Source organism: Eptesicus fuscus, chromosome 5, assembly GCF_027574615.1.
Source record: "Eptesicus fuscus isolate TK198812 chromosome 5, DD_ASM_mEF_20220401, whole genome shotgun sequence".
NCBI classification, from domain to species: domain Eukaryota; kingdom Metazoa; phylum Chordata; class Mammalia; order Chiroptera; family Vespertilionidae; genus Eptesicus; species Eptesicus fuscus.
In genome coordinates, this window is record NC_072477.1 from 101,266,510 (window position 1) to 101,292,884 (window position 26,375).

Genomic DNA, 26,375 nt, shown 5'->3' on the forward strand with positions numbered 1-26,375 from the left:
CACAACTGAGTCTGCCCAGACCTCTACACTCCAGCCTAGGAAGCTGACTCCTCAGCAAGGCATGAGCTGTGCATTGTGGGGCAACAAAGAGTTCAGAAGGTGGGGCTATTGCATTCCTCAGGCTGATGCTGTAAAGGGGAGAGTGCTCCACCCAAGAAAAATGACGTATGCAGCATGGGAGAGGGACTCAGCAGCAGTTATTCTGGCAGCTGTCCCTTTGGCTCTCTTCCCAGAGCCCAAAGCCCCAGTCTCTCCTTTCAGGCTCTATTCCACTCCACTCTTCCTCTGCAGAAGCCCAGGGTGAGTTGGCTGTGATGAGATTTTGTGCATTGGCCCTTTAAGACCTGTGTTTCTAGAAGACTCCTGTCTCTCCCTGGAAGACAGAATCCCAACTGATTTTTACAGCCATATGCTATGTGGCTGCCTTTTCTCAACTATGGTGCTCATGGCTGGGGAGCCTGGTGTGGGGTTGAAACCTCATATTCTTGAGGGAACCTTTGCAGTTGAAATGACCCTCCATATTCTAAGCTGGGGCATGTAGGAACATCTCTGAACTTTCTACCAGTCTGGATGTGCTTCTTCTGTAAATCCTTGTTTATAAGACTTTTGTTCAGATGGTCTCAGTTGGTTATTCAGGTTGATTATTCTGTATTTTAGTTGTAATTCCAATTTGATCTTGGGAGGAGGTTAGTGTACCTTTCACCTACTCTGCTTTCCTCTCTCCTTCAACTTTAAATGATAGTCTTGGTTGTAGGTCCTTGTTTTTCATTATTTTGAATATTTTGTGTCAATATCTGTAGCATGCAAAGTTTCTGTTGAAAAATCAGTCTTATGAAAATTCCCTTGTAGGTAACTAACTGTCTTTCTCTTGCTGCTTTTAGGATTCTGTTTGTCTTTAAATTTTGCCATTTTAAGTATGATGTGTCTTGGTTTGGGCTCTTTGGGTTCATCTTGTTTGAGATTCTCTGCACTTTTTTGACTTGTATGTCCATTTTCTTTGCCAGGTTAGGGAAGTTTTCAGTCATTCTTTCTTCAAACAGGTTTTTAATCTTTTTTTCTCTCTCTCTTCTCCTTCTGGTACCCCATGATGTATTGTTATGGTAAGTGTGGTTCAAGAGTCCCTTAAAATATCCTCTTTTTAAAAACTTTTTTTTTTTTGCTTGTTCAAATTGGATGTTTTCTGCTACCCTGTCTTCCAAATTACTGATTTAATCTTCTGCTTCATCTAATCTGCTGTTGATTCCTTGCAGTGTAGTCTTCATTTCAGCATTGTTTTTTTATTTCTTACTGGTTACTTTTTATCTTTTATATATATCCTTTTTTTATGCTTACTATTTCTTTGTGTGGCATTCTCACTGTGTTCCTCTATTCTTCCCTTGAGTTCCTTGAGCATCCTTATAAGCATTGTTTTGAACTCTGTACCTGGTAGATTGCTTGCCTCCATTTAGTTTCATTCTTTTTCTAGGGTTTCTCCTATTTTTTTGAGACATGTTTCATTGTCTCCTCTCTGTGTCTGCTTATATATGTTAGGTAGATCTTCTATGTCTCCCAGTGTTGGCTGGGTGGCTTTATGTTGTAGGTGTCTTCTGGGACCAGTAGCACAGTCTCCCTGATCCCCTGAGCTGGGTGTTCCAGGAATGTACCTTGTATCAATTGTGTGTGCAACCTAGATTGCTATTGACATGTTGGTGAGTTGGGTTAACCCTCAGACAGACTAGTTATAAGGATTGGCCTTGACCACAGAATACAAGCTGCTGTGTTAGGGTCACTCCATGGAGCAGGATTTGCCACAGTGAGGCTCTGTTGCCCACTGAGACCACCTATTTGGTTTGCCATTTGTAGAGCTAATTGGGTGGTACTCTCTTGTGATCTGATGCCAGATACTAGGTGTGTTGGTTCTGGGGCTTCTTAGGAGAGACTAGTTCAGACCAATGTCAGACTCTGCTTATGACTGACCTGAGGGGACCTGGAATAAACTACAAAGCTACCTTTCATTGTTAGATACCTGTGCTATATTGGAGGTGTGTAGAAGAGGCCATGCTGCAAACCAAACTGAGGCTGGCTGCCCCCAGTAAATTACCTGGGGCCACTCAGCAATAGACACAGCTTATCCCAAGAATATCTGCAGCCTCCCAGATGCCCGTCATGCACAGCTGCTGAAAGATCCTCATGCAATTAGTGAGATGGATGGGGTGAGTGGTATTCACCAGGTTAATGCAGATTCATATTGGTGCCAGTGTAGAGTCTGGGGCCACTCATCAAGAGGTATAGGGCACTACAGCCCAGCTGCCACCTGCTTTAGGCCTCACATTTGAGAATTTTTAAGAAATACTAAAGTACAAGCCAGCTGCCTGCCACTGAAAGAGTCCCTGGTGGTGTAGGGAGTTGGGTGCGGTCTGAGGAAATCATCAGAGTGGAGTGAGGGGCATTCACCAGTTAATGCAGATTCAGATTTTGAGCCAGTATCAAGCCTTGGTCCACTCATCAAAAGGCACAGTGCACATGGAGGCCAGCATACCTCGTTCCTGTGGCCTGCATACCTTTGAGGGTTTTTAAGAATGACTGGAGTATAGGCCAAGGCTGGCTGCCTGTGGCTGAAAGAGCTCCTGCTAATGCTCTGGCTGAGTCCAGCTGCCAGCTCCTGAAAGCACTGTGGCAGCGTAAGAGTTGTGTGGGACAGGGTCTCAGGGAATCACCATGGTGGGGTGAGTGGTGTTCACTAGGTTAATTTGGATTCAGATTTAGTGCCCACCTTTGCCCACAGGCCGTGTGGGGGGAGGGCTCAACACAGGATAGATAGTACTGGCTGGTTTACTGTGTGAGAGGGGCAATTGTGGCTGTCTCTTCATCTCTCTCCCCAAAGCCACACAATTCAGCCTCTACCCATACATCTCTTTTGCACCTCCCACCACTCTCCCTTTGCTGGACCTCAGAGTGAGTGCCTATGAGTGAGGGAGTCTGTACATGACCCCTTTAAGAGGACACCTGTGTTTCCAGAAGCTTTCTGTCTCACCCAGACAGATGAAATTATCCCTGATTTTCACAGCCAGATGTTATGAGGGCTCCTTCTCCTGGCACTAGTGTTCTGGGCTCAGGAGTCCAGTGTGGGACTGGGACTCTTTACTCCTCAGAGGGAATCTCTGCAGCAAATAAATCCCTCTTGATTCTTAACTGCCACACATGGGTGTAGAACCAGCGTATTTTGTGTCTCCACCTCTCCTACTGGTGTCAATGTGACTTCTTCTTTACATCCCTCGTTATAGGACTTCTGTTCAGTTAGTCTTTAAGTGGCTCTCCAGGTTGATTGTTCTATAATTTAGTTGTAATTTTGATGTGGTCATGGGAGGAGGTAAGCACAGCACCTCCTTACTCCACCATCTGGACCTGAGGCCCCCAGGGTCTACTTATTATTCTCACTGAATTAATAGCATCCTTTCTGGCAATCCAGATGCTTGTCTTTGCTAAGATCTCCTTGCCTTTGATAATGTGCTACTTTTAAGTATTCAAAACTGTTTTTTATTTTTCAGTTTTCTGTTTTTTTGTTTTTTTTGTTTTTGTGTGTGTGTGTGTGTGTGTGTGTGTGTGTGTGTGTGTGTGTTTTGCATTCCTTACAGTTTTTACAAAGGAGGTATTCTACATTGGTGGTGGCCCAGAATAGTACCAAGATTAAATTGAAAAAAAAAAAAAAAAAGCAGAAAGCAAATGATCTCCATGTCCTAATTTGAATACTTTAAAATATTTTATCTTTGTGGTTCTCTAATTTTTCTCAAATGTGTTAGTCCAAATAGGGTGGATATTCACGGAAGGCTGAGATGTACCATATCCTCTTTCTGTATATCTCTAAATATCTCCAGTAGAACAAGGCACAAAGTAGATATTTAATAAAATATCTGTTAATCAATTTAAAGAAGAAAAAAAGCACTCCCTTTTACAAATCGTGTTTAAAGCTTTGACGTTACTTTCCCTAACATTGGTTTCTCACATGGCTAGGGGCAACTTCCACACTTCTGTGAGAGCTTGGAAATATCTGCAGCAAATTCCTTCAGTAACTTCTACCTCACTACAGAGTTGACACTGGCAAACTGCCACTAGGTTCAGTCTTTTTAACCATCCATTCATTCTACCTCCTAAATCAGTGTGATTCCCTGGATCAGAATCCAGGCTAAAGATCTGTCTGAAAGCAGCAGACTCCCTTTTTTAGATGACCACATTTTCTCAGTAAATTGAATGAATGAGTCTGCAGTTCGCTCAATGTGCCCATCCTTCTTTTTCTTGGCATGTTTGCTAGAGACCTGGCACATGGTCTTTTTTGGGCTGTGTTATAGTGACTGGATAATTCAGAGGTCTGGGACATGATTACAGATGTGGAAACATCTACACAATAAAGAATGAGAGATAATAGCTTGTTTTAAAATAAACACATAGAAAAGTAGCTATGAATTATTCACTAGTATAGTGATTCATAGCTTAAGATCTGTAGTGCATTAGAAAATTTTTATGATATTTAATGTGCTCAGAAATGTAATTACATTTGGGTAGCTGAAAACACACATTATTTTGAAACTACAGAAGGTAATAGTAAGAATTCTTCAAAACAACTGTGAGCACATGCTGTATTGATTAAGATCTGTGTATCAGCAACAGTCATTCTTTGAGCTAACCTAGAGAAAGGCCTCTACAGAGATGAAAAAGTTGGTATAAGATTACTCATTGATGCCTAAATGTAAGGCAGTGGAAATTATAATGTACAAAATAAAAATCATTAAGTGGTATAATAAGCAACTATCATATCAAATTTTCAAACATTGATTTCATATATTATGTGATAAAAATGCAGAGGAGAGAACTGTTCTGAGGTCCATGTGGGGACTGAATTTGTCCTTGATCTGTCCTTCAAATGATAACATAAGTTTATGCAGTAACAACCTTAAATAGACCTCACTGTATATTCACATACATTACCTCATGTAAAGTTTTGTGTCCCTGCAGCAGCCTAAGAAATTCATGAAAGAGAATGTGTTGATGTTGCAGTCTACCAAATGCTGCTTCCTGCTGGTATGCAATGCTAGTCAACACCGCATACAGAAACCTAGATTAGTCAAAGACTTCTAAACAACACTAAAAGCATCAAAGGGATTGGTGGTTGCCAGGGGTTAGGGGAGATGAAAGCAAGGCAAACTGTTTAATGGATAAGGGGTTTTACTCTGGAGTGATGAAAATGTTTTGGAACTAGATGGAGATAGTAGTAGCACAAATAATTGTGAATGTACTAAATTGTTTATTTTTAAATGGTGTATTTTATGTTATGTAAATTTTACTTTAATAAATTATTTTTTTAAGAAGTCAAAAGAGACAACCCCACTGAATCTGAGGAAGTTGTGTAAGCAACCAAGACAAAAATAGGATTGTGGAGGCACTGATTTGCAGATTAGAATGTTCCAGAGAATGTGCTAAAATGTTGAGTTTAGCAGGCACAGAGAGGACCGCCTAGGGAAAAATACTGCAATTTGTAAGGGGAAAATACTACAATTTGTAAGTCTTTGGGGTATAAATGCATGAAAAAAGAAAATTTTTTAAAAACTGGGAAAGTTATAAATGGTAGGAGATCCTTTTTACAGCAGTGTAGTATTTCATTGTGTAGATGTACAACAGTTTTTTAATCCACTCATCTGCTGATGGGCATTTAGGCTGTTTCCAAATCTTAGCTATTGTAAATTGTGCTGCTATGAACATAGGGGTGCATATATCCTTTCTGATTGGTGTTTCTAGTTTCTTGGGATATATTCCTAGAAATGGGATTACTGGGTCAAATGGGAGTTCAATTTTTAGTTTTTTTTTTGAGGAAACTCCATACTATTCACCACAGTGGCTGACACCAATCTGCATTCCCACCAGCAATGCACAAAGGTTCCTTTTTCTCTGCATCTTTGCCAGCACTTGTTGTTTGTTGATTTGTTGATGATAGCCATTCTGACAGGTGTGAGATGGTACCTCATTGTTGTTTTGATTTGAATCTCTGGGATGATTAGTGACTTTGAGCATGTTTTCATATGTCTCTTGGAGCTGGAGAGCATTATGCTAAGTGAAATAAGTCAGTCAGAGAAATATAAATATCACATGATCTGACTCATTTGTGGATTATAATGAACAACATAAACTCATGAACAAAAACAGATTCAGAGACTGAGAAGCATTGAGCAGATGCTCAAACCTCAGAGGGAAGATAGGGGAGGGTGGAGGGAAGGGGGAGAGATCGACCAAAGGACTTGTATGCATGCATATAAGCATAAACCAATGGTCACAGACATTAGGGGGTGAGGGTATGAGTGCGGGGATGGGGGGCACTGGGAGGATAAGGACACATATGTAATACCTTAATCAATAATAAAAAAACTTGGAAAGTTAAAGGGACTTGGAAATTGTAATTACCTTCCACTTCACAGCCCAGCAGCTCCATTCTTAGCCCTAGTCCACCATGAGTCCCTCTCTCAGGGTAGATCCTGATGAATCGTGTGGAAAGAGGTTGAAAAGTTCGTAGCTCAGGTGTATCATAGTTGCTGTTGCCTTCAAAAGACTGTGAAGTATGAAAAATACCAGTTATTAATAAAACCTCCCATTCAGCAGAAGTCTCTTCTGCAGTCTTTTAATAGAACATAGAAATAGGGATCATTCTACCACTTTGTAAATGCCTGACATTCCTTTCATAAATGAGAAAGGAAAAAACAATTTGACTTCTTTAAGAAGTGATAGATGTCATTTCTCAGAAACTAGAGTATACCCTGAGGTTTTACCAGAAGCAGTCATGAGACATGTTTTTAAATGATATGTTGATGTGCCTCAGAGAAGCGACACTTTTACCACTTCCTTGAGGTGGAGGACTATGATCCAGGAAGAGAACTTGCCACTTTTCAGAGCTTATAATAATCACCACATTTTCAATAACTACTCTTGTTACATTCTCTTAAATGAGTGGGTCCTCTAGAAGAGGGATGAATTAATTTGCTGAAGAAAGAAATAGTAAATTTAATGCAGTGCAAATGCTGTTTACTCAAGAACTTGTGTTATTCCAATGCCTGAAAATTCTATTTACATAAGGTGTTCCAGCATTTAGGGGTATCTATATATATAAAAAGGCAGTGACCGTGACGACCAAAATGACTATTTGACTGGTCACCATGCAGGACTAGTATAGATGCAGAGACACAGGTAAAGTCTATGAGAGAACTAATAATGAACGAGACAAATGCTTGCCTTCATGGAGCTCGCACTATAAGAAGGTTAGGTCAGGGATGAGAATTCAAAATTGCCACCAGCACAGACCTGAGGTGTTGCTTCTCAGAGTGGCCAGAGATACACCCAGTAGCGGACTGGGGGCATGACTGAAGGGCTGGTGCTGATGTGAAGGCAGGGCCATTCTGGATTTCCCAGAGGAGCCAATGGCTGCCTAGGAGGCAGAGCTTTTGACACTGACTGGCATAGAAACTGACCAATCAGAACCAAATCTGGGTGAACTGCGAGGAGCCAATGGCTGGCTAAGAGGCGGAGCTTTTGACGCTGACTGGCATAGAAACCGACCAATCAGAACCAAATCTGGGTGAACTGCGAGGAGCCAATGGCTGCCTGGGTGGTGGAGCTTTTGATGCTGACTGCATAGAAACCGACCAATCAGAACCTAATCTGGGTAAACTGCAAAGGCAGAGCCTAAGATAGGGGTTGAGGAGGGGTTTTAAGGGCAACAGCTGTTTGATGTAAGGTGTAAGAAAGCAGTTCAATTTTTTAATAACCAGTTTGACAGTATAGTGCATATGGTTAGCTATCAGTCCAGATATAGGGCTTATGTACTTTTGTCTGACAAGAGCATCTCCTCCTGCTGAAAAAGGCTTTCCCCTCCCATTTAAGCAATCCTATCCTATATAATCTATCTATACTAATAAAAAGGGTAATATGCTAATTAGACTGAGTCAACCAGCCATCTTCCGGATGTCCAACTTCTTTCCGGACAAAGCCATGGTGGTGGGGGCCAAGGCAGAGGCAGTTAGGGGCGATCAGGCTGGCAGGGGAGCAGTTAGGGGCAAAATTAGGCTGTCAGGGGAGGGAAATTGGGGGCAATCAGACTGGCCAAGGAGGCAGTTGGGGGTGAACTGGCCTGCAGGGGAGGGCCATTGGGGGTGACAAGGTCAGCAGGGGAGGGCAGTTGAGGATATTAGGCAGGCAGGCAGGTGAGTGGTTAGGAGCCAGTGGTCCTGGCTTGTGAGAGGGATGTCTGACTGCCCCCGAGGGGTCCCTGATTGGAGAGTGTGCAGGCCAGGCTGAGGGACACCTGCCCCCATGCATGAATTTCATGCACTGGGCCTCTAGTTTGTAGATAAAAGACCTCCTTTTCTCAGGAAGGGAACAAGAGCCCTGTCTGTTAAGTGATGTTCTGATGCGTGGGTAGAATTGCACCTCTTTGTCAAGCGCATTTCTAACTTGAAGTCAGTGACATATTTTCAGGAGCTAGGTTATCCATTGCCAGTGCTACTGCTGAATTATTTTTTTTCCTTTTTTTACATTGACAGGAAGGTCAAAATCCTTGAGTGGAATCATAAGCAAATTGAGCAATAACTAGGCTTCTTTTCTTTTTTAGAAATGGATAAGCCTCACTTTATATCCTCTTCTTACACCATTTTTAATCCAGTCCAGAATGGGAGAAGGGGAGAGAGACAAGTTTAGAAAAATCAAATTACTTTATCATTAGGAGTGGCCTTTTATATATCAAACAACCTAAGATGTTTACTGGTGAAAGGTATTGTTTAAAGTGCTTAAAATATATTAATTCATTTAATCCTTAAGACAACTCCACAAAGTAGCTTCTATTATTACCCTTGTTTTACAGGTGAACCACAGAGAGGTTAAGCAACTTTCTCATGGCCATATGGTAAGTGATAGAGCTAAGATTCAAGCATGGGCAGTCTGAAGTGGGGCTCTTCACTCTCATACTGCTGTGATGCTTCTGCCCTTGGAAATAATCTAGTCAAATGTCATAATTTCAACAGATGAAAACATTGAGGATCAAGGAATTGAGTTCTTTGCCCAAGTCCACACACTTAGTTTCATTGTTTTCTTTAAATTATCTCATTCTAAGCTACTAAACCTGGTAGATCAGACTGAGTGCATGGCCAGCCCCAGGCCCTGTCAGCAGGAGTGGGAACCATACCTAAGAGTTGTCATAAAGCAGCCAAAGAAGCTATCTTTCAATGGTGGAAATGTCATGACAAAACAGGAGACACATGTAGGAGGAGACAGACAGATTGGGTAGGTTGTGACATAACCAGGGCTTTTCCGAGTTCTAGAAGTAAATTAATTGGTCCTTTCTGACTCAGAAAAACCTCCAGGAATGTCAAAGTACATTACTAACATAGACCCACTTCTATCAATTAAGGTTTCCTTCTATTATTTCCAAGAGTAAACTCCCCATTGGCTGGGGTTCTGCATTCTTGATAGAATTACAGTTGCTGTCAGTAATTGAGAATCTGACATATGTTATTGTTAGGCTCAATTAAGTATTATCAATTAAGAGTAATCTATAATAATAAAAGCATAATATGCTAATTAGACCGGACATACTTCCAGACGTCCTTCCGTCCTTCCGGATGAAGCCAGGGCTGCAAGGGAAGCCCGGGTCTCGGGTGCCTGCCTGGGTGCCTGCCAGCGGCTGGAGGGAGGGAAGCCTGGGTCCCGGGTGCCAGAGGGAAGCTGGTGCCAGCAGCTGAAGGAAGGAAGGCCTACTCTTGCACAAATTTCATGTATTGGGCCTCTAGTATACTAATAACATAGCTTCAACAATCATAGGAGAAAAGCACTCTTTTAACTTGTGGTTTCTAAAATATTTTCAGAGTTTTTATCATATGTGTGTAGATATTTTCTTTCTTGTGTCCCAGACTCTTCTCCTAATTTTCACTTGAGCAAAGAATTAACACAATGTAAATGTATTATAAAAGCTGTCAGTGATGAACTGGGAAGAATATTAGCAATGAAGAGCCATATAGAACAGTGCTAATTTTTAAAAAAATATACATGTTTTTATTGATTTTTAGAGAGATAGAAAGGGAGAGAGAGATAGACACATCAGTTGCCTCCTGCATGGCACCCATTGGGGATTGAGCCTGCAACCTGGGCATATGCCCTGACTAGGAATGGAACCAGTGACCTCCTGGTGCATGGGTCAACGTTCAACCACTGAGCACACTGGCTGGGCAGAACTGGGTTAAGTTCACTAAATGAGATCATTTATAAAAAATCTGTGTCCTTTTACTAATCATGTTTTAGAAGAGGGCTTTGTGTATTTAGATCTTCTATCTGCTCCTGAAAAGTCTAGTTAATACAAAGACAGATATATCTTGTCTATCATTTGAGAGTAGGAAGCAAGTAGAGGGCATAGAAGATTTTAAATCCATTAAAGTGCTGTTTCATTTCACAAAATAGTACTCATTTTACTGTTTACTGTACATGGCATCCTAAAGAGGTAACCTTCATTTGTAAGTTTAAATATAGTATGTTTTAAATATCTTTATATAATTTATAAATATGTACTACTTCTAAGTTGAAGGTTTTACCAGTTTCTTTTCTCATATAAATATTTTATTTCTTGGAAAGGGCATTTAGGGGTAACTTATTAAGCTCTATATAAACAACATAGAAGCTTTCATGGTTTTAAATACCATAGAAAAATGATAATAATTAATAATCATATTTTAGGGATAAAATTAAACACATTCAACCAATCTTGAATGGTTTGTGTTTGTTTTTTTTTTTTTTGTTAAAATTGAAAACTGTGTGTTGCCTTCTTGAGGAATTCTATATGCAATGTACTACAAGAGAGTGATAGCTTTAGACTTGATAGCAGACATGTGCATGGACAACACAGGGAAACATGGTGCATCCTTCCAGAGGTTACGGTAATTTGTTATCTTTCTGTCTTAGAACCCTAGTATTGAAGAACAAGTCACTACAGCACACACTGCCATGTGATAGCAGCTCCAGGAAGTTGTTGATTTCCAGCAACACTTTGTGATAGTCACAAGGCTCACTACTCCTCCAGAGATTGACTCTTAGGGAGAATTGCAGTTTTTTATTTTACTTTTTCTTTCACCAAAACAAGAGGGGCAGAGATAAAATGGAAAAGAAATGGACACAAGAAATAAAATATCTACGCACAGATGACAACAACTCTGACAAAGTTTTAGAAATCACAAGTTAATGAGAGTTGAGATGGGAGTGAAATTCTTTCACTTCTGACAGCATCATCCCTGTCACTGGCTAACCTGCAGCCAGTGAGGGAAAGGAAGTCTCTGCATAACCCCATGTCTGACAGAGTGGAGCTGACTGCACTGCCTGACTTTTGCTTTCCTGCCTTTAATGCCTTTGCTTGAGTCATATATTAAGCCACATTCCCACACTTGCTTAGAATGGGACCGAAGACAATATTCCCTCCAATTAGCTAGAATTTTCTTTTCACAAAAGGGCAAAGTGGGGTTGGGAAGGATGGAACCAAAAGACCAATTGTTTTGGGTGTGAGAAGTTTCATTAGCCGAATACAAATCCCTCACCACAGATAGCACCGAATATCTGTGGTTCGTTACTTAATTTAGTCTCAAACCAGATTCTGGGTCACCCAACACACTCCTTTCCTAGTTGGTATTGTGTGCTCAGGAAATTAAAATACATTTAATAATCACCCTAAAAGTAAAACATAATCACTAAAGAACATCTGTTTGGTTAAAAAAATATCACACCACATGTTCTGTTGAATATTGGAATGGATAATCTTGAAGACATTATGCTAAGTGACAAATACAGGGTGAGGCAAAAGTAGGTTTATAGTTGTTCATATGGAAAATAATACAATAATCAATGAATGATAGTACAAAAATAAACTGTGTTTTGCATACTCACAACTGTAAACCTGCTTTTGTCCTACCTTGTATTATATGATTGCACCTGTATGAAGCAGCTAGAATTGTCAAATCCATAGAGACTGAAAGTAGAAAGGTGGTTTCCAGGGACTGGGGGAGATGAGAAATGGGAGCTATTGCTTAATGGACACAAACTTTCAGTTTTGCAAGATGGGGAAATTCTGGAGATTGGTTGCTGAACAATATAAATATACTTAACATTACTGAACTGCACACCTACAAAGGTTAAGAAAGTAAATTTTGTGTTATGTATATTTTATCATAATTAAAAAAATTTTAAAAATACACTTAAAGGAAGGAAGAAGATCGAAAGGGAAGGGAAGGAATGAACTGATAAATTAGTCTGCTGAGAGATTTTAAGTTTCTGCCCAGTTGCTGGTGGCAACCGCCTGGTTCCCACTCTCATGGTTACCCTGTCTCCTGTCTGTGTCCAACTACCTGCCGACCCTAAGGGAGGGAAAGGTGGACAGCATTGCAGTTCTTTTCCATGTTGATCTCAGACATCACTTTCTATACCTCAGTCCTGTCTGTCCTAGAATTGGGGGTCACTGACCTCAGGAATGAAAGGAAATAGGAAGTCTTTCTTCCTCAGGAAAGGGCAAAGGTCCTTGAGCTAAGTCAAGGATGTGAGGAAGGACTTCCTCCTGGCAGTCCATTTGCTCCCTGTCCCTGGATCTTACCTTAGCCTTGCGCTTGCTGTCATCCATGATCATTTTCCAGTCGGAGCCATTGTTGCTGTATCCGATCTTGAACTTCCTCATGGAAACTTTGTTCTCCCGGTGCTTTCCCCCCTGAATGATGATGCCCCTCACAATCTTCTCCTCCCCTAAGTCCACTTGGAGCCACTCGTTTATGTACGGATGAGGTGCAGGTGGCAGTACCCAGCCAGAGCGACTAGTCACAAGGCGAATGTTTTCAGGCATCCAATTCCTGTCCCCTTGGTTTGAGGCTGTAATCTGGGAGTCAGAAATAAGTCCAGACACCATGCCCAACATTCCAGAGCAAGGATAATCTAGAGGGTGAAATGAAATAATGTAAAATGATTTTATGCTTAGAAAGACTATGACATATTGAGTAAAACATTTTCTGTACCCATGCCTATAAATGTTTAAGTCTCTGTATCATTTAAAATTAAACTTTCCTCCTTATACCACATTCCAATAAAGAAAAAATTCAATAAGAACATACATTTCCCTCCTTTCTGAGTTTTTCCAAGACAATTAATAACATCATAGATCTTTTTATATCTTCTATAGCAACCCATGTAGCTTTTGAGAATAATGAGAGTATCAATCATTCATTAATTGACTGGGAGCTTAAAAACAAAATGTTCAACATTTCAATTATTTTCCTTTCAAAATTATACATCTCAAACAAAGACATGCATAGGAATAATAACCTATTTTTCTTTGAAACAACTCAATTCTGCATAATATAATCAAAAGTTAGTCTCAAGATATAATCATCTTAGGAGGCATATATCTAACTAGTGACCCGGTGCATGAAATTCCTGCACATTAAAAGGGAATTAGAGGAAATATTTTAATATTGCTATTTGCCCTTTCTCTATAATAGAAGTGTCAGAGATGAAAGAAAATTAGTAAAATGTATATGAAAATCTTTCTCCTGTCAGAGTCTGGGGCATGCCGCAGGACCCAGAGTCAAGTCCCCATCCACCGGTGTTTGCCTCAAAATTGCACAAAACCGAGCCGGCCCCACCCCCATTGGGCAAGATCCAGACCTGGCTGGCCCCACCCCTGTCAAGCCCCGCCGGGCGGGGGGCGCAGCCTCAGGTCCCCTGGCCTGGTGGCAGGCAGGGGATGCAGCCTCCGGTCCCCCATCATGCCCCACCAGATGGGGGGCATAGCCTGAGGTCAACCATCAAGCCCTGCTGGGTGGGGGGGGGCACAGCCTGAGGTCCCCCAGCCTGGGGCAAAGGGCATGGCCTTAAGACCCCCTGCCCAGCACCAGCGCGGGGGGCACACCTTGAGGTCCCCTGTCAAGCCCTGCCGGGTTGGGGGGGGGGCACGGCCTGAGGTACCCTGTCAAGCCCTGCCAGGAGCGGGGCATGGCCTCAGGTCCCCTGCTAATTGTTCATTACAGAAACCCTGCCTCTGCTGTGGGCGCTGCCAACTTGTGACAGCATGAGGGTTAATTTGCATATTATCTCTTTATTATATAGGATACAATAAAACTATGTCCATGTTATCAGTTGAACCTTAAGAATTAACTACTGAGATACATTCCAGATCATGGACTGATTTACAGTATAGATCATGTCATTTTTTTTTTTACAGTTTGTGCCTACCCTCATAGCAATTATGCATACACTTTCTTTTTTTTTTTTTTCTTTATTGATTAAGGTATTATATATGTGTCCTTATCCCCCCCATGGCTCCCATCCTCCCACTCATGCCCTCACCCCCCTGGTGTCTGTCTCCATTGGTTAGGCTTACTAGTATATATGCATGCGTACAAGTCCTTTGGTTGATCTCTCCCCTTTACCCCCACTCTCCCCTACCTTCCCACTGAGGTTTGACAGTCTGATCGATGCTCCTCTGTCTCTGGATCTGTTTTTGTTAATCAGTTTATGCTGTTTGTTATATTCCACAAATGAGTGAGATCATGTGATATTTATGCATGCACTTTCAACCAAGGATGCCAGGCCTTCCATTGGATGTCCTTGCATAGCCGCTTCTCATTTACCCCTTACATAGAGGCAACTGAAATGAAGAACTTCTTCACCAGGGGTGTGGGGTACAGGGAGGCTTTCTCTCATTCTGTTCCTTCCATCTTGCCCTTCCCACTATCGGACCAGTTAAAATCTTGACCCATTTTCAAATGCCATGTCAGTTATTCTCATCTCTTCAACTGGGGGTGGTTTCCTTCTCTGGAGGTCTTCTCATATATCAACGGCCACATTCAGTTCCTTGGATGACTGCTATTTGCCTCCCCACATTTTAAGTTCTCTTGATAGAAGAACCAAGTCATATTTAAAATTTTTCTATGACTTCTTGTGCCTTGCTTTATAAATAGTATTTGCTCAACCAATATTCATTGAATGAATCAACTTATTAACACAATAAAAGGCAGCTGTCCATTTTCAAAGCACCTTTTCCTAGATGGGATCAGGAAACTATCAATAAATTCAATGGGGCGTATGAAAAGATTTACAAAAACTACTTTACTGGGGGGGCTATACAATTATAGCATTAAAAATAGAAGTCACATTTTTAGTCAGTGTGGTCACACCTGCTTGATTCAAAACCAACTTTTATAAAGAAAATGTTTAGCTGGTAATGAGGACCAGATGTTACCATTTGGAGAAAAACACAATTAACTTGAATATTGTAACAAGAGCAGAACCTTTACCAAAGTAATGTCCTTTCTCTAATGCAGAGCTGGATAGGGCGCAGTTTACAACCCACAAACCTAGCATGCCCAACCCCTATTGGGCCAACGAATACATTGGAGGACAGACTGCCATTCCTTCTGTCTGTCTGTCTCATCCAAAAACAACGAAGAACAGTAAAAGGGAACCTTGATTGGCCTTTGACCGAAAACTTTGAGAATCTTTCAGCAATGCTTGGGAGAAAAAAATAATTAACAATTCAAGGTGTAAATGAGATGGAGGGATTTAATTTCATTTTCCATAGTAGTAGGCTGGGTCAGATGTACTTCAGCCTGGCTGCATGTCAAATCCTTTGGAAATAATATTGCCAGATTTAGCAAATAAGCGATCAGATAAAAACAAAACAAACAAAGAAAAAACAAGAAACATGATGCCAAGCTAAATTAGAATTTCAGACAAATAAGGAATAATTTTTTAGTATAAGCATGTCCCAAATATGGCATGGAGCATACTTATACTAAAAAATTATCTGTCATTTATCTGCATAAGACTTAAATGGACATTTTATATTTTACCTGGTAACCCTGTTTGCAAAGCTTAAAACCAGTCCTAGATGAAGAGATGAGTCTGTGATGGTGAATTGAGGTGGTTGTTTTCACTAACATTATTTTATAATAAAATCTTTGTACTTGAATGGGAAAACTGAGATATACTGATAAGTCAAATACTCAGTTAACCAATCTTCAAAGAATGAGAAGGTAATAACTTCAGTTGATGGAAGAACCTGAGTGAGCATAATTAAATCTTCCCCTGATGACTCAGAAGGTATCTTTGGATGCTGTGGTGCCTGAGATTATCACTGAGAAGTTCTGATTAACATAGGAACATACTAATGTGTGCAGAAGCACTACTTAATACATGCCTGGGTAACAAATACAAGTTAATAGAGTTTGTAGTGTGTTCTCATACATTAAGCAGTTAACCTACAAGATTAATTTTACCAATTTCCATCTTTGCGAAAATGATAAAACCTGCTTTGTCAATCACTTATAAAGTAGAATGGTTTGTTATATTCTTGTTTGTATCTCTATAGGATGACACATCATTGTATACTCTGGATTATCCAAGATCAAAAATTTCAAAAAAGTATTTTTTGAATACTTTAAATCTACAAAAATTAGATTAAAATGGGGGTTCTTGAGAGTTTGGAAGTCAAGTGCTGCATTCACATGGTAACTTTTAATTCAATCGTTTTTAAAAATTCAGTTGAGTTAAGACCTGCCTCCTCAAGAGGATCTCAAATTTTGAGATCCATCACTTGTTTCTCAGAAGGCATCAATAAAACTGTAATTCATTCATTCACTCATTCATTCAAAAATCAGCATGTGGAACACATTATGTTCCAGGCATATAAGACACAACAAAAAAATCAGTCCGCCAGGGCCACTTCTTTCATCAGCCTCCACTATGAGGGGAACATGGCCTCTAAAAGAAAATTTTTTCACTAGAGTGTCTGCTTGCTGGGGCTTATTGTAGGGTCAATTTATTGTCTACTATGCACTGTCTAGTTACTGGGTACCATTTAGTAAGCACTTACTCTAAACGAGGTATGTTACGTATATTCTTTTGCTGAATCCTTATTATGGCTGAATTAAGTTTAATCTTTTTAAAAATATTTTTTATTGATTTCATAGAGGAAAGGAGGAGAGAGAAATAAATACCCTAAATATGTATATTACTATAACGTTAAAAGATAGTGCCTCCTGCACTCCCCCCACTGGAGATCAAGATTACAACCCAGGCATGTGCCCTGACCAAAATAGAACCATGACCTCCTGATTCAACCACTGAGGCACACTGGCCAGGCTGAAATAAGGTTAATCTTACTGACCAGGAAATGAAGGTCAGAGGGACTAAATGTCTTGCTCATGATCACACATTCACTAATGGATAGTTCAGAGGCAAGCCTGGATGTCTGTGTACCTTCTGTCCATGTGACCATCATTATAACATGCTAGCCTCTTTTAAAAAAGCCTGCCTTGATCAATTATTTGGAGATTGTAGCTGTCTTACTAGAGAGAAAATATCTAAAATAAAGTAAGGGTCACAAATAACAAACTAGCCCTATGAGCCTAAAGGCAGTATCTTATTTGGAAAAACAAAACAAAACCTCAGGCTATATGCTATAGTTGTAAAGTAGAATATGCTATTTCAGATATCTGGTTAAATAACTAAGTCATTTAATCATTTTAAAAAGTATGGATACATTATTTGCCTCTTTACATGAGAAGACTCACACATTCTTATAATTAACTCTCAGGAAACTCCTTATGAAAATGAAAACAAAGCATTCAGGGTTAAATAAGTATTTTATTTAACTAAAAGGAGAGCCTGGAAATTCAGAGTTCAGAGGAACACATTTGGAGTTTTTATAAAGTTTACCCCCCCTTTTTTTTTTTTTGGTACAGTGACATGAAATTAAGATGGAGTAATAAGCCATAAATTTCCACCTTGACTTAAAATGGCCTTGTCTCTGTAAATTTATGGGTATCTCTTAAATTTGTAATGCTCTGAAAATGACCTAGAACTTTCCCTTATATAACTTCTGAGAAAAAATAAAGCCAAGGTTATATCTTACTTTTCAATGTCCTTTCCTCCTCCAAACCCTCCCACCCAATTCCTGCCTCCAAGGCCTTGACCTTTCTAAGTCTTAGGTCCTAAAACAATAAACATGTCTGTCTCTATGATGGAAATAAATAACATTTTGGTAAGAAATCAGATGTCAGCTTTTACTTTCTAAAATGGGCTCTACTGTAAACAGTGTAGTTTTATTTTTCCCACTTAGTTTGTTCTTTTCTAAATTGCTTACAATTTCATGGAAAATTGCCTGGGTGACTTTTTTTTTTTTCCCTTCAAAAAAATCAGTATTTTCCTTATCTAAAAATAATTATACTAAAGAGGATAAAAATAAAAACAATAGAGTTGGCCTTCATGGAATGAGAAATTAAATACCCTAAATATGTATACTAATATAACATTAAAAGATAGTTCACAGACTGTTTACTTTTCATTACTTTTGGTGAATCAGTTATTGATTCTGTTTTGAATTTTTAAACTTACTCTAAAGGTTACATTGTACTGCTCTTTTAAAAATGAAAACATTGCATTATATTTATTTAAATGAAAGGGAACTCTGATGTGACTGCTATTTTCTTCAGAAAGCCCAGTGGACAAATCATAACAGTTCTGATAGCCATAGCAATACAGTGAGAATAACAGCAGGACCATTCTTTTCCTTCTAGCTCTGTCCTGACCTGGCCACTTTTTATTTTAGCTACTTAGTCTCTTAGAACTACACCTTCTTCATCTCTTAAATAACCCACCTACTTGTAGCAAATTTAACAGACTTTAAAGTCTTATTAATGCCAAAATAAGCAAATTAAAAAACTAGAAGTATTGCCCAATTTATTTCTAAAATTAGTATTTTATTCAACAAAAGATAGCTATTGAGACAACAGCTAAGAGAAAGTTGCCAAGGTAGTTAGCGAGTAAGAGGAGAAATTCTTGCAATTTAAACTCCTTAACTGTAGTTTATGAGGCCACCTCTAGAATTCAAAATTAAAAAGATAAAGCAGGAGGAGAACATTCCATGCAATATGCAAATAGACCAAATGGTGGAACAACCAAACAACCGGTCGCTATTACGTGCGCTGACCACCAGGGTGCACGCACGGAACATGGCAGGCGTCGGCAGCAGGCAGCAGAGCACGAAACATGGTGGGCATCGGCTGTGGCGGGATGGTGGAGCAGGTGAGCAGGGGCGCCAGACCAAGGTGGGGTGCTGGTCGCTGTCATCAGGGTAAGCCTCTGATGGTTACTGAAAATTCTTTGCTCCCGCACACTGGGGTGCTGCCGGGCACTCGCACCTGCTGTTGGCACCAGAGCCGCTGCAGGCACCCACTGCTGGTGCCTGGCACCAGTCCTGATCGCTTTGGCGCCATCTCTTTCAACTCCCCTGAGGGCTTCTCTACCTCCTCTTGCTCTTGAGGGGCGATTGGGGGCAGCAGCCATCGCTTGCACCCACTGACAGCACCGGCCCCGCTCACACCCGCTGCTGGTGCGGACCCCAATCGCTCCATGCCATCAGCGGGTGCAAGCGGGGCCAGCGTTGTCAACACATGGGAGCGGCGGCGGGAGCGGGGTTGTGGGCAGACAGGGGACTGGGGGCAATGGTGGGAGGGGCCAGACGGGAGCGTTGAGGATGGGCCAAGACCTGCCCCTGTGCCCACACAGCCTTGCTGCCCACAGTTTCTTTCAAGGTGCACACATTCGTGCACTGTGGCCCTAGTTTACTATAAATCTACTAAGTACTTGTCAGTGTGCCCAGCACTTAAGAGACAGAGATAAAAGGCATGGCACTTGCCTTCATGGAGCTTACGGTTTAGTGGAAAGGCACCAGTTCACAAATACAAACCACATGCCAGCTGTGTTAAGTGCTTTATATCCACGAGCTAATCCATTATCAGAAGAGCCCTGAATGGTGTATGTGAGTACGACTGTTTCCAGGTGAGAGAACTAAGGCTTTGAAAGGTACTAAATTGCCCAAAGAAATAAGCTAGTGAATACAACAAGTAGAACTGAAACTCAGGTTTGTCTAAATCCAAATGAAAATGACCAAATATATACAAAATGACTCTTCCTGAATTTAAAAGTTTATATAAATCATATCTAGGCAATCTTTAAGCTGGAGCTTACCTGTTATCTTGCAGCCATATACTTCAAACCTCATAGATATACCATTTTCCCAAGTCAGAGGTTTAATCCGGACAAATCGAGTTATCAGTGGTTTGGGGAAAACTCCAAACACAACATCTGTGGGGTTGGTGTTTCCCTGAAAGATCTATTTGAAAAAAGAAAGGGCCCTTTAATAATAGGCTTTTGGGATTGAAAACAAATCCAAAATAGGTTTTCACAAATGCTTGTAAAAATTATTTACAATTTCAACATTGTCTATCCAGGTTGAGGTGGTGTTAATAACTTATCATGTGTTGTGTTGTTGTTTTCTAATGATGGCAATCAGAAAGAATCATGTCTAATATAGAACTAGAGGCCTGGTGCATGAAAATTCATGCTCTGGAGTGGTGGGTCCCTCATCCTGGCCTGCCCCCTCTCACAGTCTGGGAGCCCTCAGGGGCAGGAGGTGACCTGGAAATCAGGAGAAGGTGACGCCCCATCACACCTCTGCTGCTGCCACTGCTGGCAGTGCAAGCCTCAGCCGGCCCTGGTTACCTGAGCCTCGGGCGGCCCTGGGTGGCTGTGCAGCTGCCATCCAAGGCTTGCTTGCACCTCGGGCCGGCCCTGGGCGGCTGGGGAGCTGAAGGGACTGGGAGCCACCATCTTGTGGCTGTGGGAGCTGCCATCTTTGAGGGTGTGGCATTCAATTAGCATAATCCCTCCTTATTGGCTGTGGGCACCACCATCTTTGAGGGTGTGGCAGTCAATTAACATATTCCCTCCTTATTGGCTGTGGGTGCCACCATCTTTGAGGGCAGGACAGCCAATTAGCATATTCCCTCCTTATTGGCTGTGGGTATCACCATCTTTGTGATGGTGTGAGGTCAATTAGCATATTCCCTCTTTATTAGATAGTTTTGTCCTAACCACCCATTCAATTTTCAGAGTGGCTAAAGCCTCCACAACACTGTTACAAGGGTAATATTTATTTAAAAATGCACACTATTAATTAAAAAGTGGGCAGTTATTAACTTTATCTTATGGACCTACAAAATGCTAAGGACATTTGATGGGAACTCTCCTTATTTTACTTTCCCAGGAACTCCCAGAAGGTCTGCTTTTTTAATTCAGTATAAGGCCTGGCATTTTGAAATTCTATGTTCCCTGCTATAGCACAAGGTCAAGTGGCTTTCTCTCTTTCACTCCCATTTCTTGATGGAAGATCTTTTCTCTGACATTCATTAATTACTTTAAACTTTCTTAGTTATTGGCAAAATTTTGTTTTAGTGGTCAAAATAAAAACTTAGTTATAAATAATGTATAATTAGAACTCAGGTTTTCCAGGGCTTCTGTCTAGTTTTAAAAGGAGTCATTTTATTCTAACCACAGGTGTAATGATTGCCTGTCACAAACCAATTTCCCACAAGTATTTGTCAGGGCCACAGTGCCAGGCCTGGTGCCACAGTCATATTCTCCAAGCAGTGGAGACTGTTTGCCTTTGTGGAACATTCTGGCAGTAGACCCACCTCAGGTGAAACCGAAAGCTTCCACTTTCCTGGATTTTACTTGGCCCTGGATTGGGGATGGCCTGTATGAAAGTGGCTGTCTCAGTTACATGCTGTGGGTGACAAGCACAGCCAGGCCAGACTCCTCTTCTCAGGTGGTGTAACTCAAGTTTACTGGGCTCATCAGAGGCATGAGTTTCCTCGCCACCTTCCCAAATAAGTTCATAGAGGAGAACCACAGTTTCCCAAGGTTTGCTCTTCTCCTGGGAGAAAGGGCTTGTAAAAGTCAAGATGGTGTTTTTACTTCATTTAGCTTAAGTGGCCTGCACAATTGAAGGGGGTCAATGCTTTCCAAAGTTGGCTGTTAGCCTGATCCCTCCCCAGAGAAAATTTAATATCATAATTTATCCTAGCCTGTGATGGACTTCAGATGCCTATCTTACTTCAGCATCTCTCTCTGGGAAACAATCTGTGTGGGAGCATTTTTGTGTGACAAAGAATAATGGGTAGCTGCCAGAAAGAGTAGAGTCCCAAACTATGGTGCTTAAAGTGTCAACAAGTCCACTTCAGGGAAGCCCAGCAGTCTCTTAGGAGCACTGCATGCGCCAATGCTCAGCTCACACTGAGGGATTTTTTTTTTTCTTTCTGAAAACAACCTAAGGACATGCATTCTATTCAACATGGAGAGGACTGCTGAGGTTGTGATGGTCCCAGGCCGCTCCTGCTGAGGTACAGCCAGCTCTCCCTGAGGAAAGTAGAAAAGAGGGTAGAGGGCAGTGGCTGAAAGGCCCCAATGTATGGAGAAAGGCAGGTAGCCAACAATAACTAGACTCTAGTGGAAGCTCAGATTTCATTAGGTTCAATAAAAGTGCTCAGACAGATGCCAGGTCTTTATCTTTGTTGAACCTTTCTATATTCTTTCTGCCTCCCACTCTGAAAGCTCTTATGTGTGCCAGGGTGTTCTGATAGTGGACATCTATTAAGAGCTGTGTGCATTGCCAGATATCCCCTGAGGACTTGTGTGTGCTTCCTGACACCCCTCTGAGCCCTGTGGACAGCCGATAGGCAATAGCTTCAGAGAAGGTCTTGGAGATGTAGCACTATTTTAATTTATTTTATTATATATATAAAACTAGTGGCCCGGTGCACGAAATTTGTGCACAGGGGTGTGTGTGTGTGTGTGTGTGTGTGTGTGTGTCCCTCAGCCTGGTCTGCACCCTCTCCAATCTGGGACCCCTTGGAGGATTTCTGTGTGATCGGGCCTGAACCGGCAGTCGGACATCCCTCTCGCAATCCGGGTCCACTGGCTCCTAACCGCTCACCTGCCTGCCTGCCTGATCACCCCTAACCACTATAACTGCTGGCCTGATTGCCCCCAACTGCACCCCACTTGCAGTCTGATCACCCCTAAATGCCCCCCCTTATGCCTGCTCACTCCCAACTGGCCCCCCTGCCAGCCTAATCACCCCCAACTGCCCCCCCCTGCAGGCCTGCTCACCCCAACTGCCCACCCTGCCAGCCTGATCACCCCCAACTGCCCTCCCTGCCAGCCTTCTCACCTCCAGCTGCCCTCCCCCACCAGCCTGATTGCCCCCAACTGTCCCCCACCGCCAGCCTGCTCACCCCAACTGCCCCCCCCCCCGCACTGACCTTCTCACCCCCAACTTCCCCACCTTTCTGACTTTCTCACCCCCCAACTGCCCCCCTTGCCGGCCTTATAGCCCCCAGCTGCCACCCCTGCCGGCCTGCTCACCTCCAACTGCCCCCTGCATTGGCCTTCTCACACCCAACTGTCCGCCCTGCCAGACTGCTCACCCCCAAGTGCCCCCCACATCAGCCTGCTCACCTCAACTGCCCCCCCTGCCAGCCTGCTCTCCTCCAACTGACCCCCTGCCAACCTGCTTGCCCCCAACTGCCCCCCCACCAGCCTGCTTGCCCCCAACTTCTCCCCCTGCTGGCCTGCTCACCTCCAACTGCCCCCCTGCCAGCCTGCTCGCCCCCAACTGCTCCCCCTGTCAGCTTGCTCACCCCCAACTGCCCCCCCCCATGCTGGCCTGCTCGCCTGCTGGCCCTCAACTGCTCCCCCTGCCAGCCTGCTCACCCCCAGCTGCCCCCCCCTTGCCAGCCTTATTGCCCCCAACTGCCCCCCCCTGCCAGCCTGCTCTTCCCCAACTGCCCCCTCTGTCAGCCTGATCATCCCCAACTGCCCTCCCCTCCTGGCCTGATCACCCTAACCGCCTCTGCCTCGGCCCTGCCACCATGTCTTTGTCTTGAAGGATGCCAGGAAGGTCTCCCAGTCTAATTAGCATATTACCCTTTTATTAGTATAGATATTATATTATATATATAATCAATATATATATATTATTGATTTCAGTGAGGAAGGGAGAGGGAGAGAGATATAGAAACATCACTGATGGGAGAGAATCATTGATCAGCTGCGTCTTGCATGCCCCCTACTGGGGATGGTGCCCACAACCCAAGTATGTGCCCTTGACCAGAATTGAACCTGGGACCCTTCAGTTTGCAGGCCGACACTCTATCCACTGAGCCAAACTAGCTAGGGCAGCACTCATTTTTTAAAGAAATGTCCTGAAGGTCAGAGGCCAGATCTCCCATGCTCTCTGTTTTTAAAATATGTTTTTATTAATTTCAGAGAGAGGAAGGGGAGAGAGAGAGAGAGAGAGAGAGAGAGAGAGAGAGAGATAAAAACATCAATGATGAGAGAGAATCATTGATCAATTGTCTCTGGCAAGCCCCCCACTAGGGATTGAGACAGCAACCCGGGCATGTGCCCTGACCAGGAATCAAATCTCAGACCTCCTGGTTCATGGGTCAACACTCAACCACTGAGTCATATTGGTAGGGCTCTCTGGATTCTCTTGCTTGTGGTGTGTCCTTGGCATTAGTGTGTCCCCCACCCCTCTACCCCCCCACCCCCAATCTATTTGTCTGAAATTAAAGCATGTCTGCCAAAAATTACTCCAAAACAAGAATAAGCCATGAAACTCAGGGTAGAATTTACTTGCTTAATTGCCACGAATGTTGACTATGACGGTTTTTCTTTCCCAGATGGAGGATTGATTTCGCGTCCTCACCAGCTAGACAGTGGCCTTGAACTTGCCTGACCACAGAGCAGCTGCATATCTATATCCCCTTCAATCTTGTCTCCCCTAAACAAGAGTGAGGGCTTTGCAGCTAATCAAAGGGAATTACTAGTTCTCTCACTTCACACTGGGAGGCCTTTCTCAGTGTAGGGCCAGGAGGAAGTCAAGGCCATGAATGCTCCAGAGAGAAACCAGGACATGGTAACTGACCTCTCCTCAAATCCAGAATTTCAAGGTACTGTACCTGGATCTTTGCTGCTATCATTATCAATTCCCTACATTTTACTCAGCCTCGGGCAAGCTTTCAATTTTGGAGAAACAGCAAGTGTGAGTTCTCAGAAATCTTTTGATTGTTAAATCAGAGCTAGCATAACTTCAAGTAAACAGGCAGGCTGAGGAAAAAAACACTTCAGTTCCAAATTATTTAGGGCAGAGCTCCCGGGGACAGGGGTTTTCCTCCTTGGTGAAAGCAGTGAGGAGGTGGCATGTATGTGATCTTAGGGAACATGATGGACTAACTTGGTTCTATTTACAGTGTATTCTCACAGAAGCAGCCAAACACACTTGCAAATTAGCTTGTGAGCCACAGAGGATAGATGAAAAGGACTTTTCTGAAACCAGCCTGTTACAGAGAGGAAGAAAGAATGAATCCATGAAAGAGAGTGGAGAAACACAGGGAAAACAAAACAAAACAATACAAAACAGCTCCTATGATTCTAAGAGGACAGTATTCATCTTATGCATAGTCCTTGTCCTTGTGGAATGTATAAAGTGACTCTTGAGTCTGACAATTTGGCTGGTATTGACTTTTCTTGGACACATCCGTATAATTTGCTTTTGGCTGCTGGATCTGGGAACATGACACCCCTTTGGTCAGCTTTAAACCTCGAATTGCTCTTTTCATTTTAAATCAATTAAAAAATGAACCAGACCAGACTGAAAGCTCCCAAACAAGTAAAATTGATTGTCCATTTCAAAGACTAAATTGGTTGAAGGGATGGCAGCCAAACTTACAACAGGCTTGTTTCCTTCTTTAATGGTGATCCAGTCGTCCCCATTGGAGCTAATGTCTATTTTGTAAGTGTTGACGTAGTATTTCTTCTTGGTTTCCTTTGAAATAGCTCCCTGTGTCCCAACAGCAGTGACAAAGCGCAGAAGGCCCAAGTCCACCTGCAAGACAATACACATGTGGTCAGCTGGCTGCCCATCCCTGCACTGCCATCACCTGGAGCATATTCCCCTGTGGGCTCCATAGTGTAGTTTCTACCAACCTGGGATCAATAGACCCTAATTCCTTCTGGCATCAACAACCCCCGAATTTCCCCTCCCATTCCTCTAACAAAAGGCACAAATAGGAGAAGACACCAATTGCCCTAGGTAGGCAATTGCCAGGAAAGACCTTTCTCATTGCTGCAACCATGGTTGTTTAATCCCTGGTACAAAAGAGAAAACGGGGCTCAATATGATGTTGCTATATTTTCTGAGAGTTTAAAAATCTTTTCCAAACAGCACGTCAATATATGCCATTTTATAAATAGAAAATCAAGGCAAACAAGATAATTTCACATATAGGAGACTTGAGAGGCCTGGATTAGAACTCAAGTCTAACATGGTCCTATTTTCCATCACTATTTAGCATTCTACCTCCTTCCAAATAGAATGCAGATCAGAACAATACTGACTTTGAAAGCACTGTGAGTGTTGTGGTTTGGGAAATGGGCCC

The 26,375-nt window shown here is 42.3% G+C and overlaps 1 protein-coding gene across 4 annotated transcripts in view; it reads right to left on the bottom strand.

The window, feature by feature from the left end:
- The window catches only part of NRP1 (neuropilin 1), a 170,667-nt gene that overhangs the window by 38,600 nt on the left and 105,692 nt on the right, over positions 1-26,375 (bottom strand). For all 4 annotated transcript variants that reach the window (XM_008156279.3, XM_008156278.3, XM_008156277.2 and 1 more), the window contains exons 7-10: positions 25,667-25,822; positions 20,062-20,206; positions 12,635-12,966; positions 6,430-6,574 (exon numbers count right to left, since the gene is read on the bottom strand). In XM_008156279.3, coding sequence (XP_008154501.2) covers positions 6,430-6,574; positions 12,635-12,966; positions 20,062-20,206; positions 25,667-25,822 — 778 coding nt within the window. The remainder of the gene's footprint in view (positions 1-6,429; positions 6,575-12,634; positions 12,967-20,061; positions 20,207-25,666; positions 25,823-26,375) is intronic.